Raw genomic sequence first — 17,030 nt, 5'->3', positions numbered from 1 at the left:
TCAAAAATAACAGATTTACTGTTAAAACAACCTGGCAACCCTGGTCTAGTGTCAAAATCAATTTTTGTCATGTGGTGTCAACAAAATTTTGAGGTTAACGAATTAGAAATGCAAAACAACAGTTATAGCCGGTTCGCAGCTTTTTAGTATTAACATAGAAATAAATATGCACAAAAATGCTGTGTCCAGAAATCTATAATTTTCCTTCTCCGAAAATAATATCTTCGTCCAAGAAGCATGAAAACTTCGAAGCCGCAATGAGCAGCATTCGATTAAACACATTCTATAAAAGCTTAATTGTGACATGCCCTGATGAAATACACGCTCCAAGCTCCATCGAAGAAGCAATTACAGAAGATACGGAATATTACAAAGTCACCAACTGTTCTCTAACAGAGTTTATAAAAGTGGATTTCATTGAAAACTTTGTAAAGAAAGGAAGCTTACATTGTATGAGTGTAGTTAGAAACTGTGTTGTGGATAATTGTGCTGCGATAACACCAGACGGTGTACTAACCTTACACGTTTTAGATTTTATTTACCAGCAATTGGGCTTGGAAGGCACAAAACGTCATCATAACTTTTATGAAGTAAAAATAGACTTGAGTAATCTAAAACATAGTGCCAAACTTGCAGGTAGCCTTGGTAAACTTGAAACATACGACTTTTTCGTGTCATGGGAGCCAAAAAGTGAAGATGTGTGCCCATCATCAGTAGCTAAGTATTTTTATGATAATGATATCAATGTAGCTTTATGTACTGTAAAGATAGACCATGTATCTCCTTCAGTTGAAGAAATACCCGCTTTAGATGCAGAGCTGGATGAGATGTCAGAATGGATTGGTATGCTCGCACATAAAGCTGATACAAACCCAACAGAATCATATATTAGTTCATACAGCCCACCAGAAAGTGAAAATGCCCTGAAATCTTCAAGAATAACCCTTCTGACTGCTAAAGGGTTCTTCACTCCAGCAACTGTGGAGCGAGTTTGCAGGAAAGTTGAGGAGTATGTAAAGAGCAGAGAAATGGAGCAGTATTGGGCGTCAGTGAGTGTACAGAGCTTTGAGAACTGCCTGTGGCAGTGGACTCGAGGCAGCCCTAGGATGTTCCAGGCTCATGATTCTTCCTGCAACCTGTTCTTTAGCCATACCAGTGTAGCGGAGCACTGTGTTGGCCAAATAAAATATGCATAGCACTTTTTAATTTAATTTTAGTTCCCCATTACTCAGTAGAAGATTTGCAGTCTTAACACATTCACTGCCAGACAAAAAACGGCGCACTACCCCAGAAACCGGTGGTCTATAGCTGCATACAAAACAACCCACCCAGCGGGTTGTCCGGCACAACAAAGTTCACGAGCGCCCACCAGTGGGTTCCCGGCAGTTAATGTGTTAACCACCCTAGGCTCCGGGCCCTGTAGTAATTACTAGCTGCCTCTGCATATGATACGGATCCTGACCGAATTTGATGAATGATGAGAAAAATGTTATTTTTCTGGCTCTATGTATGTGTTGTGCTGTAGCAATAATAGCATCTATAATTTTTGAACACCATACACATGAAAAGGTTACCCTCTGGTACAGCCTGCAAAAATTGGTTAATGAAATGGTGAAGTTAATATCTAGAACAATAGATTTAAATTCTTGCATATGTATCAAGGGGTTATGCTAAATAGAAAACTGGCCAACTGTTTTTTTGAGTCGAATCATTTTGTTGATAAAAGTAAATCTTTTCAGAGAATAAATATTTATTTAAAGCTTACACAATCTAACTATTACATTTGATATATTGCATTGAGAATTAGTCTAATAGGATATTTTTTGATATTCATGCATGATGCAGGCATTAGAAAAAAGAAAATAAAAACAAAAAAAAGTTTATTTCTATTTATTGAAACAAAATGCAGATCCGATGTTCCCTGCACCGATAAAAAAAAAAAAAAAAAACAAACACTGGGAATGCCATAGAGATAGATTATTTTATAACAATTTAAAAACATTGGCATAACCAACATTATTTATAGGCAAATATCACTTATATTTTACATGTTATCAGTTGTTCTTTAGAAGATCATTAGGTACACTAGTAAATCCAAATTCTATTATTTGGTACCATAACCTTAAAATGCAATTTTCAATATTCATTCTTTTCCCACTCGCTTATTATGTAGTAAAATATATAAATGCAACATTTTGGCAGTTGGAACCAAACATTTTGATGTTAAATACCTATATAACAGTTACTTAGTTAAATTTGTTAAGTCCGATGATTTTAATCGGGATCAATTTTCATTTGGTAAAATGCTTAATTGTGGCAAAAGGACAGTTTAACCTAACATTTTGAGGTTATGTACCAACTAGACAAGTTATTTAGTCGTCCGCGACAGAACAGCCAGTACTGCGCCTAGTCGGACTTGGCGAGGCCGATGACGCCGCAGGCGATGCGCGCGCCGGCGTTGCCGGTGGACTTGCTGAGGTCGTGGCCGCCCAGCCCCAGGTCGTCGGCGTCCGCGTGCACCACCAGCGTGCGCCCCACCACGCTGTTGCGGCCCAGCAGCGAGATCTGCGAGTCTTGGATGCACACCTGCAATTTGAACGACCACATTAGGTATAGAGTAATCAATTTTGTATTGAGCACAAACATCTGTAAACGATATCATAACGCCGCGTACCTCGGTACGCGACGTTCCGTCCTCGGTACCGTCTCGACGGTGAGTGTTTCCACATTTCCTTTTGTTTTTAAGCGATATTCTCTCAAAAGGGGTTCTACACAGTGGCGCGGCAAGACCATAATTTGGTGTGGGCAGCAAGGTAAATTTAGCGAGGCCGAATTTGAGGCGCGAGGCCCCTGGGACCACTAGCCCGTAGACGGTCGCACGCCTACCGTCGCCTCTGATTCTACACCTAATGCCATTTCACATTTGTGCTGGAGTTGTATGTAAATAAAATAAAAAATAAAATAACCTTTATTTACAGAACAAAGAACAGTAGCACATTATCTGTCTATTATCTCCCATCTTTTGTATTCTTTGTCTGCTTGCCCTTCGGCAAAAGCCTCCTCCAACCTTCTCCACTCTCCGATCTATTGCCACTCTGCTCCAGGTACGGCCAGCTACCTGCGCGCATCTCATTAGAGGTCTCTTTGCCCCTCTCTCTCCCTCTCTTGGGTACCATTGGGTGATTCGCTTGCTCCATTTATCTGTGCCTCGGATGATATGGAGTTGTATGTACTTACAAAGAAACTTAGGAGTGACTCCATCCCTTCTCAGACATGCCGGACGGCCGCGTCCGGCACGCCGTGCTCCCGTCCGGTTAGTGTCCTACCTTAGTGACTCCCTTGTCCGCGGTGGCCTCGATGTTGCCGAGGTCGCCGACGTGCCGGACGGCCGCGTCCGGCACGCCGTGCTCCCGTCCGGTTAGTGTCCTACCTTAGTGACTCCCTTGTCCGCGGTGGCCTCGATGTTGCCGAGGTCGCCGACGTGCCGGACGGCCGCGTCCGGCGCGCCGTGCTCCCGCTTCTCCGGGTTGAAGTGAGCTCCGGCGGACGTGCATCCGTTGGTGTTGTCGCCGAACTCGTGCACGTGGAAACCGTGCTTGCCCTGAAAAAGACATTTGAAATATTTGTGACGTAAAAATCTCTGTTTATGTTTAAATGATCATTTTCGGCAGGAAAGGGGCAAGAACTGATAGGAATAATTCAAGAATAAAAAATTTCAAAACATCAGGTGGCAAACAGTCATATATACGGCCCGGCTGATGGTATGCGGTCACCGTATCCTATAGACGGCCTCAAAAACCCGGTGCCTCTGCCTGCTTCGAGAGAAAACCTAATTCAAAGTACAGCGCCATCTAATGAGGGTGCCTTGGAGCGGATTTCAAATAAAGACTGTTTTTTAACTTCAGTTCTGTGCAGCGAGCTGCAGAACTGCACTTTATGATTAGAATTCATTAATTACCTTTGCAGCTGGGTGTACAATTTGTAACAGAGGCAAGTTCAGTACAATTTTGCGTTTTAAAATATAGTAGCCAGTAAAGTGCCAGTTGTCATAAGCACGACGCTAAGATGTAGACAGACAGACGTTTTATGGAGCCTTCTATATAGTTTTTCAGGCCTCTAATTTATTATTCAGTACTTCTACTTATTTTTGAAGTCCTTGAAGTATAATAAATACAAACAAATGCTTGACTGTGACTGTGACGGCGATAAATAGGTAATTAAACTAGTTAATCAGTGTACACTTTGCTCGCAGGAACACTTAACAACAAGCACTCATTAAAACTGCAATCATTTAAATATGGAAAGTCGAAGACGACTGCATTTGGCTTGCGCTGTTCGGAAGGTGTTAGATTTTGAAAAACCCCGCTATCTGTTTGATAAAATAAAATGGGTAAAGGATACACGCTCAAGGACGCTGAGAAAATGCACGAAACTGATAATCCCACCGCATAAAACTGCGTCCTTCAGGGGGAGTTTCAAATTTGCCGCTAGTAAAGTCTGGAATGACCTACCTCCCCCCTTGCGAGAACCTTTAACGTTCTTAAAATATAAGCGTTTAGTCCGTACACATCTATTAAATATACAAAATAAGTTGTAGCTCCAAATATTATATTTATATATATATTTATTATTTTTTTGGTTTTGATAAATTATTTTCATTTTATTATTTTTATATTTATTGAATGTAATCTTCTTTTTTTCTTTTATCTGTATGTAAAGACAAAACATAATACACACATTACAAAGTACATTCTTACCTACACTATTTCTACATACCAGCCCCACATACTCATACACGTACATTAATAAACCATAGTACAGGAACACACAAATACACAAAGATGTCAATATAGAGCTGTACCTAAGAAAGGTACATTATGCTAGTAGTGACCGACCCCAATCTCTCCCGGGACCAGGCTGAAAATCAGCGCAGAGCCCTCTGGCACTGCACATGCTGAGATTGGCACCCTTTGCCACATTATAGATTTAAGTTGTAATTATTATGTTAATTTAAGTTAATTAGTTTAAGTTATTTTGTATTTTTTAGCTATTTTCACAGAAATTGTAAATTTTGTTGTGTGGCAATAAAGATTTTTTTATTTATTTATTTAAAACATAAGAACAGCTAGTCTAGAGGGCATTGTAATTACGGGACCATCTTACACAAACTGACCTAGTCCCACATAAACCCCAATAAGGCTTGTGTTGGAGGTGAAGTACTAATTAATTTATGAACACCATAGAGTTAAGATATTGATGAACAATGATAACACATTTGCAATCAGTGTTTATTTATCAACTTTCCAAGGTTATTCTTATTCACTCCCAAGAACCCGCTAAGTGGGTTAATTTTTTATTGAAAGTGGAGCGCTTGACACTGAATGTATTAGCTGTAAATTGCCGTGATACTTATTATGGGTTGTGATAATAATTTCTTATTCGTTTCAGTGGCTTTAAGATAAGTTCGCCTTTGTACACTGCATTCATTGTACATTTTTTTGCGATATGTACTTGTGCTAAGTATACTACTATTATTATTATTGGGTGTAAAACTATCGTATATCCTTCCTCTAGCCTAAAACATCATGAATCATGCAAATCGGTTCTGCGGCTTGAGCGTGCAGAGGTAAACGACAGTCAATCAGAGTTTCTTTAGCATTTTTAATATTAGTAGGGATTATCTAATACAGGGGTCTCCAAACCCCGGCCCGCGGAAGGTTGCCAAACGGATCCCAGTCTCCAGGGGTTCAGCATTCATTTAAAGTGGAACTGTTCCTAACAGCAGCATCTAGACCCCGCTCCCGGTGCAAAAAAAAACCCATGGTAGCCCGGGCGAAAGTTTAAGAGATATGGCCCTCGGGTAAAAAAGTTTGGAGATCCCTAATCTAATACATCCATTGCATACGGTCACCGTGACATACAACAAATACAACTCAAAAACTCAAGTCATTCTTACACAATAATTATCAGTGAAGGTCGTGGTCGTGGCGTCGCGGCCTGTTTACCGACGCACGCATACATTTACATCTGTTTCCCATAATTGCCTTCCTGACCCGGCTTCTTGACATGTTGCTATTAGTAATATAAGTAGCCACGTAAAATGGATAAATATTACCTAAAAAGGCGGGTTCTTTAAAAAGTGTAGTTCACTTGTGGAAAAGTGTAAGTTACCGACAAATCGATATTTTAGTATTTGCCTGCTCAAACATGCTAGACGAATAGAGGTAACATCGTTTTTAGATATTGGCGGTAGGCCGTTTGTCTAGTTTTTTTGACAAATTGCCAATGCCATCGGTTAGATGATAAGGAGTCAAATAAAACACTAAGGAAAATATTACAGGGTGCCTAAAATAAGTGTATAATGTATAAGTTTTTAAAGAATGCACCATGACCATACCTCTCACAGACGGGGGCAATTTAGGGTTTGACAATAGTGCAAAGGCAAGTTGAAACTCAAGCAAATATGTCTGCAAATTAAATAAATAATAATAAGTTAAATAATAATGCAGACATATCTGCTTTATTTACATCTTTCATTTGCCTTTGCAGTATTATCGAACCTAAATTGCCCCAGTCTGTCCAGGTCCAGGGTATAACCATGACTGTAACAGACCTGCTGCAGATGTTGATTGGCTGCAGTTGCCGCTTATCATTGGGCCAGCTGTTTTTTGACTCAAAAATATTTGAACTTAATCACAAGAAAACAATTTAAAAGATAAAATACTAGAAGGCAATAATAGCTTGTATCTTTACCTTTCATATAAACAATCATAGGTCAAGGTCTTCAGCAACACCAAGCAAGGGCCTAGCCAGCCAATGAACTAGGGGGGGGGGGGGGGGAGTTGATATCGCCGGAGGCCTGGGGGGGCGCAGACGCCACAGACGGGGATATATTGTATGTAAAATTTCAGCTCCGGGAGGGGGGGGGGGGGGTATGCCTGTATCTGCGTACGCCCATGTCACCAAATTAAATAAGTAGGTAATACCATCTTCCAAATGGTTAAGAGTCCTTATTCCTACAGACGAGCGTATTTTGTAAAATGCTTCCTTTTTCATTCAAGATTACGACGTAACTATTAGTATTTATTCAAAAATTGGTAACGTACTTAAATAATCGTTTCCTAAACTAGCGGCTCCAACAGTTCAAATTTTCATTTTCTCTTTTAAACCTCTTTTTTAATGAGTTTTTTTGGGAGTCTTTTCCAAATTTTGCAGTGAGATGTGGCGTTTCGGTTCTCAATTTTGCTGTAAACAAGAATCATTTGGTACATGAATGACTACAATTTGATTCAACATATCTCGTACGAGGGGCTGGAATGATTAACAATCGAAGATTCATTTGAAAAAACTGATAAAATACCTTCCGAGTTTTCTTCATTTTTTTGGCGAAAACAGGGTTTTATTTTTTTTTTTTTCCGCACATTGTACGCATATTTTGCTTTAAAAATAATATTATAGCAAACTGTAACTTTATGTTAACCTATAAAAAAAATCATAACTATGGGACCTACATTGCCGTAAATTTATATTTTTTTAAAACACGTATAAATCACGCAGCAGCGACGCCCCGCTCTCAGTCCGCGCGGAGCGCGCTTAGAGGACGGACCTGTGCTCGATTGTCAGGCATTCGTTGCGATCGTAATCAGCTACGGAGTTCCGAGAAGTGCTATATACTGCGATTAGAAAATCTTAATAAAAGTTCATTTTTTACACTATGCTTAACAGACTCTCGCTTATTGATGGATTTTCAGTGGTCCTTTTTTTTTATACTACGTCGGTGGCAAACAAGCTTACGGCCCGCCTGATGGTAAGCAGTATCCGTAGCCTATGTACGCCTGCAACTCCAGAGGAGTTACATGCGCGTTGCCAACTCTAACCCCCTCCCGCCCCTCGTTGAGCTCTGGCAACCTTACTCACCGGCAGGATCACAACACTATGAGTAGGGTCTAGTGTTATTTGGCTGCGATTTTCTGAAAAACGCATTTTTACTTGAAATTACGTTAGGATTTGCATTTGCATTATTATTTTTGACCCGGATGAAGTCCAAGTTCTCATGATGGAGTCAGGAGTTGGTCACCAGAACTCCTAATCTACTCATTATAATCCCATCGTGTTTGGGCTCAAAAGATTTGCCCTGACGAACACCATCGATCTAGATGAGGTCCAGGGTCTCATGATGGAGTCAGGAGTTGGTCACCAGGACTCTTAATCTACTTATCATAACGCCATCGTGTTTGGGCTCAATAGATTTGCCCTGACGAGCACCATCAATCTAGATAAAGTCCAGGGTCTCATGATGGAGTCAGGAGTTGGTCACTAGAACTCCTAATCTACTCATTATAATTCCATCGTGTTTGGGCTCAAAAGATTTGCCCTGACGAGCACCATCAATCTAGATAAAGTCCAGGGTCTCATGATGGAGTCAGGAGTTGGTCACTAGAACTCCTAATCTACTCATTATAATTCCATCGTGTTTGGGCTCAAAAGATTTGCCCTGACGAGCACCATAGATCTAGATGAGGCCCAGGGTCTCATGATGGAGTCAGGAGTTGGTCACCAGAACTCCTAATCTACTCATCATAACCTCATCGTGTTTGGGCTCAATAGAGTTGCCCTGACGAGCACCATCAATCTAGATGAGGTCCAGGGTCTCATGATTGAGTCAGGAGTTGGTCATTAGAACTCCTAATCTACTCATCATAACTCCATCGTGTTTGGGCTCAATAGATTTGCCCTGACGAACACCATCGATCTAGATGAGGTCCAGGGTCTTATGATGGAGTCAGGAGTTGGTCACCAGAACTCCTAATCTACTCATCATAACTCCATCGTGTTTGGGCTCAAAAGATTTGCCCTGACGAGCACCATAGATCTAGATGAGGCCCAGGGTCTCATGATGGAGTCAGGAGTTGGTCACCAGAACTCCTAATCTACTCATCATAACCTCATCGTGTTTGGGCTCAATAGATTTGCCCTGACGAGCACCATCAATATAGATGATGTTCAGGGTTTCATGATGAAGTCAGGAGTTGGTGCTAGAACTCCTAATCTACTCATTATAGATCCATCGTGTTTGGGCTCAATAGATTTACCCCGACAAGCACCATCCATCTAGTTGAAGTCCGCGGTCTCATGATGGAGTCAGGAGTTGGTCACTAGAACTCCTAATCTACTCATTATAATTCCATCGTGTTTGGGCTCAAAAGATTTGCCCTGATGAGCACCATCGATCTAGATGAGGTCCGGGGTCTCATGCTGGAGTCAGGAGTTGGTCACCAGAACTCTTAAACTACTCATCGTAACTCCATCGTGTTTGGGCTCAAAAGATTTGCCCTGACGAACACCATCGACCTAGGTGAGGTCCAGGGTCTCATGATGGAGTCAGGAGTTGGTCACCAGAACTCCTAATCTACTCATTATAATTACATCGTGTTTGGGTTCAAAAGATTTCGATAGATCGAAGATAGGTCGATGGTGCTCGTCAGGGCAAATCTATGGAGCCCAAACACGATGGAATTATAATGAGTAGATTAGGAGTTCTAGTGACCAACTCCTGACTCCATCATGAGACCGCGGACTTCAACTAGATGGATGGTGCTTGTCGGGGTAAATCTATTGAGCCCAAACACGATGGATCTATAATGAGTAGATTAGGAGTTCTAGCACCAACTCCTGACTTCATCATGAGACCCTGGACTTCATTTAGATCGATGGTACTCTTCAGGGCAAATCTATTGAGCCAAAACACGATGGAATTATAATTAGTAGATTAGGAGTTCTAGTGACCAACTCCTGACTCCATCATGAGACCCTGAACTTCATCTAGATTGATGGTGCTCATCAGGGCAAATCTATTGAGCCCAAACACGATGGAGTTATGATGAGTAGATTAGGAGTTCTGGGGAGTTCTGGTGACCAACTCCTGACTCCGTCATGAGACGCTGGACCTCATCTAGATCGATAGTGTTCGTCAGGGCAAATCTTTTGAGCCCAAACACGATGGAATTATAATGAATAGATTAGGAGTTCAGAGGGCCTACCGCGAACCACGTTCGACGAGTTACCTCCCTATCACACTTACGTACGAATTTACAAGTGCGACAGAAAGGCAACACGTCGAACGTGGTTCGCGGTAGGCCTCCTGGTGACCAACTCCTGACTCCATCATGAGAACCTGGATGGACTTCATTGGGGTCAAAAATAATAATACAAACCCTAACGTGATTTCAAATAAAACTGAAACTCTATAGCACTAATGTGCGCAAACGATTGGCATCTTGACTAGGCAGCATGGGTGCGTAGCCACCATGCCAAACGTTTACGATACGACAAGGAAACACTATCTGTCTCTCTATCGCACTAATATGTGCAATCGATTGGCTTCTTGGCTAGGTATCATGGGTGCGTAGCCAACATGCCAATCGTTTACGATACGACAACGAAACACTACTGTCTCTCTATCGCACTAATATACGCAAAAGATTGGTATTTTGGCTAGGCACCAAGCAAGTGTGTGGCCAACATGCCAATCGTTTACGATACGACAACGAAACACTATCTGTCTTTCTATCGCACTAACATGCGCAAACGATCGTCATGTTGGCTAGGCGCCATGGATGCATAGTCAACATGCCAATCTTTTACGTCACGACAACGAAACACTATCTGTCTCTCTATCGCACTAATGTACTTTATTTATACCTGCAGTCATTTACTAACTTTTTCATTTTCCATTGGTGTGAAAGAGACAGAATAAAGAGCAAGGGTTATAGTACACTCTGTAGTCTGTACACTTAGTAGTAGTGTACATAAAAAAAAACTACTGTGCATATAAAATAAAATAAAGAGTGCCCATATGATATCATATAACACTAAAATTAATGTTGCTTGAAATTATATTGAAAACTATCAAGATTATTCTAGTCTGCATTGAAACGCGCGTCGCGTTGCCGGCGCTCGCGTACCGAGCGCCAACGCCATCTATCGAGCGTTATTTCGTGAAATCGGAGAACGCTCCAAGGAATAAGGGCTCTTAACAGTCAATTTGTACACCTTATTGTTAGTGTAAAGACAAACTGTTTTGGTCAGGCCAACTCTTGCACCGCCAAAGACAACTGACGCGCGGCGACAGCCCAATATCAACCTTCGTCCATTCTGACAAGGTACACATTGGCGTACCGCACACAATAGGCGTGGCATTCAAAGGGTGAGTAATTATTTGTACATTTATAGACACATTTAGGTATATTAATATCCAGAATTTTGAAAAGAAACCTGATACCAGCTTCATGACATTTTTGATAGACGCATGTTCATGTAAAAATATTATTGGAAAAGCATAGTGCAACACTTAAGTACCTTTAAACCTTAAATAAAAAATTATATGATTTATATGGTAATACAATACATAAATAAAATCTCAATCCCATGAAATACCTCATGGCATTAAGTCCGCCTTTTGTACTATAAGGTTTTCTTTTGTGCAATAAAGATTAAATAAATAAATAAATACATGCTTACAGCTATCAAATTACCTTACCCCTTCTACTTCTGTATGATTATTAAGTGACTTTTACAGTGTCCCTCTATTTACAACTTAGAGCCCCCACTAGTTCTTGATGTCTAGTTAACTCTACAGCTGGTGCTCAACACAATGTTTGCACAACTATACAGTGACACCATCTTCCATAGTGCTGACTAGACGCAGGCGCTCAAAAGACACCAGTGAGGTGTGGTCCCAATAAGTGATTACAAAGAATGCTCTGAATTCATACAAATGTTACTAAGTCTGGGAGTGTCAATGAGTGGTGAGCACAATTATGTATTGTGGGGTCTTTTTAACATTAAGTGAGAACCTGTACTTGGCTCTGTAATTCTATTGTAAGTTCTAGATATATATAGCCCTGTTGGTTTTCCACATACTAAAAAAATAAATAAACATGAGATTTAACAGCCTGCATAGCCTATATTAGCAACACAGTTGATGGCCTAGCCACACTCAAAATAACCTACAGTATAGATAAATGTTTTATGATAACACTTACCTTGGTGAGCCCCTTCACTTCACCCGTAAGCACTACTGGTGACTTCTCATCCTGAAATAAAAATTAAAATATTTAAGGGTTTAATATATAATAATGTTGCTTTCTAATACCTGTGTTATGAGACAAATAAAACAATTACTTTACATGTTTTAGAACACTGAGCTATTTAGGTAGCAGGGAGCCAAAAATTTAACATACATAGGGTGTATTCCCCCATCTGTTCCTGCCCCACGTGACCACCGCCATACAAGAGGCGGGCACAGATGGGAATGGTTTGTATGTAGTGCCTATTCTCAACTGTGCCCAGTGGGGACAGATGGGAATACACTATACATAGAGCTAATGAAATCATACATATTTTGTTTGATATTAAGTGAGATAAAAATGAGTTTCATAACAGTAACATTTGTCTTTATATAAATCATTGAGACGGGTAACAACTTCATGTTAAAAAGGTAGTTGATAACACCAAAGTATAATTATGTGCAATTCAATTCAACGAGTATTGGGAGGGTATTACATACACCAAAATACATATATAAATACATCATGTGTTTCTCATTCTAATAAGAAACCTGTGCAAGCATAAACCTGTTAAGTGCACAAGTTTAGGTTATTAGCAAAGATTTTCATGTTATTATCCTCAAAAGTGGGTAAAGACATGTTTCATAAGTATGATGTGGAGGTAAAACTTAATTATGAATCATGCTAAGAAGTAAACATCGTGCACAAATAGGAAAATATTCTAGAATGCACTACCTACCTACCTCAACCGGTTAAAGAAAGATAGATAACAGAACATTAGATACTTATTAACTTACAAAAGACATCGAATTAATCTAATTGTAATCATAACGTGAACGATAGTATCATAATAATGTTTAAGGTTGACCAATGATATAATAGCAAGAAAAACCGGAAAACGTACCTTTTGATCGAAGAACACCGTCCCGGAGACATCGCCGTTGAGCACACAGACTGCTTTAACTGGCATTTTGTAGTTATTTCTGCGAAGTAGAACAATTCAAAGCTTTATAATCAATATATCCGCTGGGATACTAACTAAAAACGTGTAACTTGTACTATTTTTTATGGCGACTGACTGAATAGAACAACGATGAAGTCGATAAATGACGCACGTACGTTCGTCTTCGGTCCGGACTTTGGCTGGAATAAAAAAAAATAGCTAGGGTGTTTTTAGCCCTATATACCTCAAGCATATTCCAAGTGCTTGCATTAACACTGCAGCACGTTACAGAAATTGTGATTAGAGCTACACTACGTTGCAAAATCATACCTTTCACTATCAATTTACTTATCAAAATGATCCCTTAGATTGCTATTTGCATTACAATGTAATAAACGATTTAAAAAGTTGAAAAATAAATTGTGACCAAACAAACACGCTTGTAGTTAACAAAAACTGAAAACTTCTTCAAACAGGTTTCGTTCAACGCATATTCGTATGTATCATTTTCCGACTAAACGAGAGTTATTTACCATGATAGAGATTTTTTTTTAATTTTTATTAAAAGTCAGACATCTTTAAAGCGAATCAATTCTAAGCGAAATATCAGATTAATGCAAAAAAATATATTGAACTATTGATTAACTGTTTGGTTGATTTGGTTTGCCGGTTTTGACTGCATAGACAAAAAAAACCAAAATGTCAAATCAAGAGAAAGTATCAAAATAGTGATTATATTATATGCTCTTTGTATCAAAAGTAAACAAAACAGAAAACACAACTTGGGCAATGTGCGTCTTGCCGGGCTCAGTTCAGTAGTAAATATGTACTAATTGCTAGGAAAAGTAGTTATAGATAGTATTTTTCTCATAAAACAACCATCAAATACATAATTTGCAAAATGAGAGATCCTTCATTAGACGAAACTGCGTCTGCTGATAATGCAATGCAGGAGTCTTCGGTGGTTGAGGCAATCGGCGGAGAGACACCGGCCTTACCCGGTCTTGACTACGAAATAGAAGCTGTAAGATTATTATACTCGTTTATAAAATTATATTCTAACCTAAATGAATAAATATGCGTATATTGAACAGTAAAAATAAAGTTACAACAACTCAGAATATTCTTACTTATAAAATTGTTTTTTAATTTATTTACATCTTTCCTTAATTGTTTTCAGATATTACAAGTACCTGAAGTAGAAGAATCTCCATTTGGCCAATATGTAAAGGTAGTAAACATAGTTTGTCCACTGTTATTTTAAAATGTATAAAATGTCTAAAATAATCTGTTTTTAGGACTGTCCAGTGTGCAAAAGCGCTGTCCGCTGTTACTTCATGAACTTCAACGAAAAAGTAGTCATGTGTGAGAACACTACATGCTCTTGGCCTTTCGGTTACGAAGAGCCTCAATGCTTGAAACATGACGAGGCCCTCTCCGCAGATGATGAGGTGGAAAGTCTCAAGGTCATGACATATGGCCCTATACCCCCTACTGGGTCAATTATATCGACAACGGCTTGGTCAGAAATGGACAAATCCAACAAAGGTCTGGATTCAGAGGAACCTGGTAGCACTCTGATGCACCAGAGTGACGCAGCCAGGCATGCAAAGTTGCAAGAGGTCTTGAAACAGAAGGAAGCAGAACTTCAGACAAAGAAGAACCTTCAGGATATTAAGAAGTTGAATGTGCAGGTTTGTTGCTGTTTCTTTCACATTCTTATAAATATTTTGATGCATGAGAGGCCCAAAATTATACTTTTAACCTTGTATTTCAGTCTTCTTTATAAAATGATGGTTTCAGTTAGCCCTTTTTTTGGGAAAAAAGTCTCTTTTGGACCTGAAAGAGCAAAAAAATATTCTATGGAAATAAAAAAGAAAAAAGAGGGTGTAACATACCTCTTGATATAATAATCTAAATATAAATAAATAATAAATAAATATTATAGGACATCATTACACAAATTGACTAAGTCCCACAGTAAGCTCAATAAGGTTTGTATTGAGGGTACTTAGACAACGATATATATAATATATAAGTATTAATAAATACTTAAATACGTAGAAATCGTCGAATATCATTAATCATTAGGATTCATTTAAGAAATTGCAACTGCTTTATCTTAGTAATAACTGCTATTATTCAACTACATTCTACATTCATTTCTCAACAGCTCCAAAAAACCTATGAAGATGAAGACGAAATATCATGTATCCGCAATGAGAAGTGGATCAAACATCTCAACACCTTGCAGAACATGTCCGGAATCCAACTACTGCGCGAAGAAGAGATGGCGTTACTTCAAGAAAAAGAACCTCAAGGTCTAACTATGAACATAGATGCGGAGAATACTGCGATAATTATCAATTTAGCTCCATCAATGTCAACGGAGCTAAATTCAACAAAGGAATCAACTGCCTTAAAGGACTCAACTGTTATAGAGGAATCTACTGCCCTGAAGGAACCAAGTGCTATTATAGAAGCAACTGTCGCCAAGGAACCAACTGCTTGTAAGGAATCAAATACTGTAAAGGAACAAACTGTCGCAGAATCAATTGCCCTAAAATCTACTGCCACTGAATTAAGTAGACCAAAGGAAACAAGTGCTATAGTTGAACCTGTCAGGACAGAAGACAAGGTTATACCATAAAACATTAAGGCCAGGTTTTGAACCTGGCAAATTGAAACAGGTGAATCTGATCGGATTTGATATCTGAGGGTCTACCGTGAACCACGTTCGACGTGTTGCCTCCCTGTTGCACTTGTAAATTCGTACGTGTGACAGGGAGGCAACACATTGAACGTGGTTCGCGGTAGGGCCTCTGATCCTGTGACAGTATCTAATTTAACTGCAAAAGGTACTGCTAGATTGATTTGATGCTGAATCCAATAGATATGACATTAGTGAGAACAGATCTAGCTCAGTTGGGATAATATCCGAATGGGCTTATGTCTAAAATGATCATTTTAATTCATATTCTGGAATTCATTTAAATAAATTTGACCATAATACAAAAAAAACGGCCGAGAGCATGTCGGGCCACGCTCAGTGTAGGGTTTCGTAGTTCCCATTCAGGCAGAACAGGCCAAATGGGGAGTTAAGAATTAGGAAGTATCATGTACATTACAAGCTTTTGTTTCACGATTTTATTTCATATTTATTGGACGCATGGTTCAAAAGTCACCTATTTTTTTTCCCAAGCGATTATTTCCGAAAATATTAACTTTGTTTAAAAAAATCGGCTGAATGCCAATTCATGGCAGGAAACCGCGCTGTATCGGGACAGGTGGCGTTCTCTCGTTTCGGAGGCCAAGATTCTTTTTGGATCGCTGAGCCATAGCAGTTAGTTAGTTAAAAAAATGATTTTTGGAGACCCTTATTTATTTTCAAAGAACTAACCAACGATACCCCACACTATTGGGTCAAAGCATAAAATTCCAAAAATATCATTTTGCATGAGGTTCCCAAAATTTTTTTCCAGTTTTTATCTTACCGTTTTTTCGCCATGCATAATTTGTATCCATACCAAATTACTGCTTTCTAGCACTAACGATCGTGATCGTAAAGCCGTGGAAAGACGGACAATCCTAGTCCAGGAAAAAATACCTGGAGCTTGCTTCACCGACAAGAGCGCAGCTCTTAAATATCTTATGATGACGAGTTGATGACCATAATACACTACTAAAACTCGTAAAATGTAGTTACTTAAAACACCAGGCTCAGCCTTGAGGGGAAGTTTGTACCTAAAGAGGCTAAAGCTAATCTTAGCTTCATATTACCACAGAGAAAAGTAAAGAAAGAGTGGTAACTCAAATTGTTGAGCATTAGAGTTTCGTTCGTCGCGACATCTATTGTCAAGTAGCAGTACTGATAAATTTCGCTACTTGACGCTAGATGTCGACTACGAAATAACTCGCGTTTTGTTCAGAAAACTGATGTGTGGATCACTCATTCTTTACTTATATTTATCTATTTTATTACGGAAACTATTTTTGATAATAAATATATTAAACCACCA

General features: G+C 39.4%; 3 protein-coding genes across 4 annotated transcripts; 2 read left to right on the top strand and 1 right to left on the bottom strand.

Annotated features, from left to right (window-relative positions):
* Nucleotides 1-75: 75 nt before the first annotated feature.
* LOC133523081 (ribonuclease P protein subunit p40-like) lies at nucleotides 76-1,202 on the top strand. Its single transcript, XM_061858587.1, has one exon. It carries the CDS (start codon nucleotides 177-179, stop codon nucleotides 1,194-1,196), a length of 1,020 nt encoding a protein of 339 aa, XP_061714571.1. The 5' UTR covers nucleotides 76-176; the 3' UTR covers nucleotides 1,197-1,202.
* A 673-nt stretch (nucleotides 1,203-1,875) lies between these two features.
* On the bottom strand, nucleotides 1,876-13,260 carry LOC133523080 (superoxide dismutase [Cu-Zn]). Of its 2 annotated transcripts, none has more exons than XM_061858585.1 (5): nucleotides 13,188-13,260; nucleotides 12,973-13,051; nucleotides 12,045-12,095; nucleotides 3,431-3,601; nucleotides 1,876-2,586 (listed from the first exon to the last, which is right to left on the bottom strand). In XM_061858585.1, exons 2-5 carry the CDS (start codon nucleotides 13,036-13,038, stop codon nucleotides 2,407-2,409), a joined length of 468 nt encoding a protein of 155 aa, XP_061714569.1. In that variant the 5' UTR covers nucleotides 13,039-13,051; nucleotides 13,188-13,260; the 3' UTR covers nucleotides 1,876-2,406. The 2 variants fall into 2 exon arrangements, with proteins under 2 accessions (XP_061714569.1, XP_061714570.1); XM_061858586.1 differs by having other exon boundaries at nucleotides 13,148-13,228.
* Nucleotides 13,261-13,715: 455 nt separating this feature from the next.
* LOC133523079 (uncharacterized) lies at nucleotides 13,716-17,030 on the top strand. Its single transcript, XM_061858584.1, has 4 exons — nucleotides 13,716-14,035; nucleotides 14,192-14,242; nucleotides 14,310-14,705; nucleotides 15,185-17,030. Exons 1-4 carry the CDS (start codon nucleotides 13,913-13,915, stop codon nucleotides 15,659-15,661), a joined length of 1,047 nt encoding a protein of 348 aa, XP_061714568.1. The 5' UTR covers nucleotides 13,716-13,912; the 3' UTR covers nucleotides 15,662-17,030.

Source organism: Cydia pomonella, chromosome 11 (genome assembly GCF_033807575.1).
Source record: "Cydia pomonella isolate Wapato2018A chromosome 11, ilCydPomo1, whole genome shotgun sequence".
Classification (NCBI taxonomy): domain Eukaryota; kingdom Metazoa; phylum Arthropoda; class Insecta; order Lepidoptera; family Tortricidae; genus Cydia; species Cydia pomonella.
This window is presented reverse-complemented; position numbering and strand designations above follow the sequence as displayed.

Bases quoted from the DNA above. Each gene is read 5' to 3' on its own strand.
- LOC133523079 (XM_061858584.1), top strand. From the start codon at position 13,913: ATGAGAGATCCTTCATTAGACGAAACTGCGTCTGCTGATAATGCAATG. The intron at 14,036-14,191 runs GTAAGATTATTA...AATTGTTTTCAG, and splicing joins TTGACTACGAAATAGAAGCT to ATATTACAAGTACCTGAAGT. The intron at 14,706-15,184 runs GTTTGTTGCTGT...ATTTCTCAACAG, and splicing joins TTAAGAAGTTGAATGTGCAG to CTCCAAAAAACCTATGAAGA.
- LOC133523080 (XM_061858585.1), bottom strand. From the start codon at position 13,038: ATGCCAGTTAAAGCAGTCTGTGTGCTCAACGGCGATGTCTCCGGGACG. The intron at 3,602-12,044 runs GTAAGTGTTATC...TGTCTTTTTCAG, and splicing joins AAGTGAAGGGGCTCACCAAG to GGCAAGCACGGTTTCCACGT. The intron at 2,587-3,430 runs GTAGGACACTAA...TTCAAATTGCAG, and splicing joins CGGACAAGGGAGTCACTAAG to GTGTGCATCCAAGACTCGCA.
- LOC133523081 (XM_061858587.1), top strand. From the start codon at position 177: ATGCTGTGTCCAGAAATCTATAATTTTCCTTCTCCGAAAATAATATCT.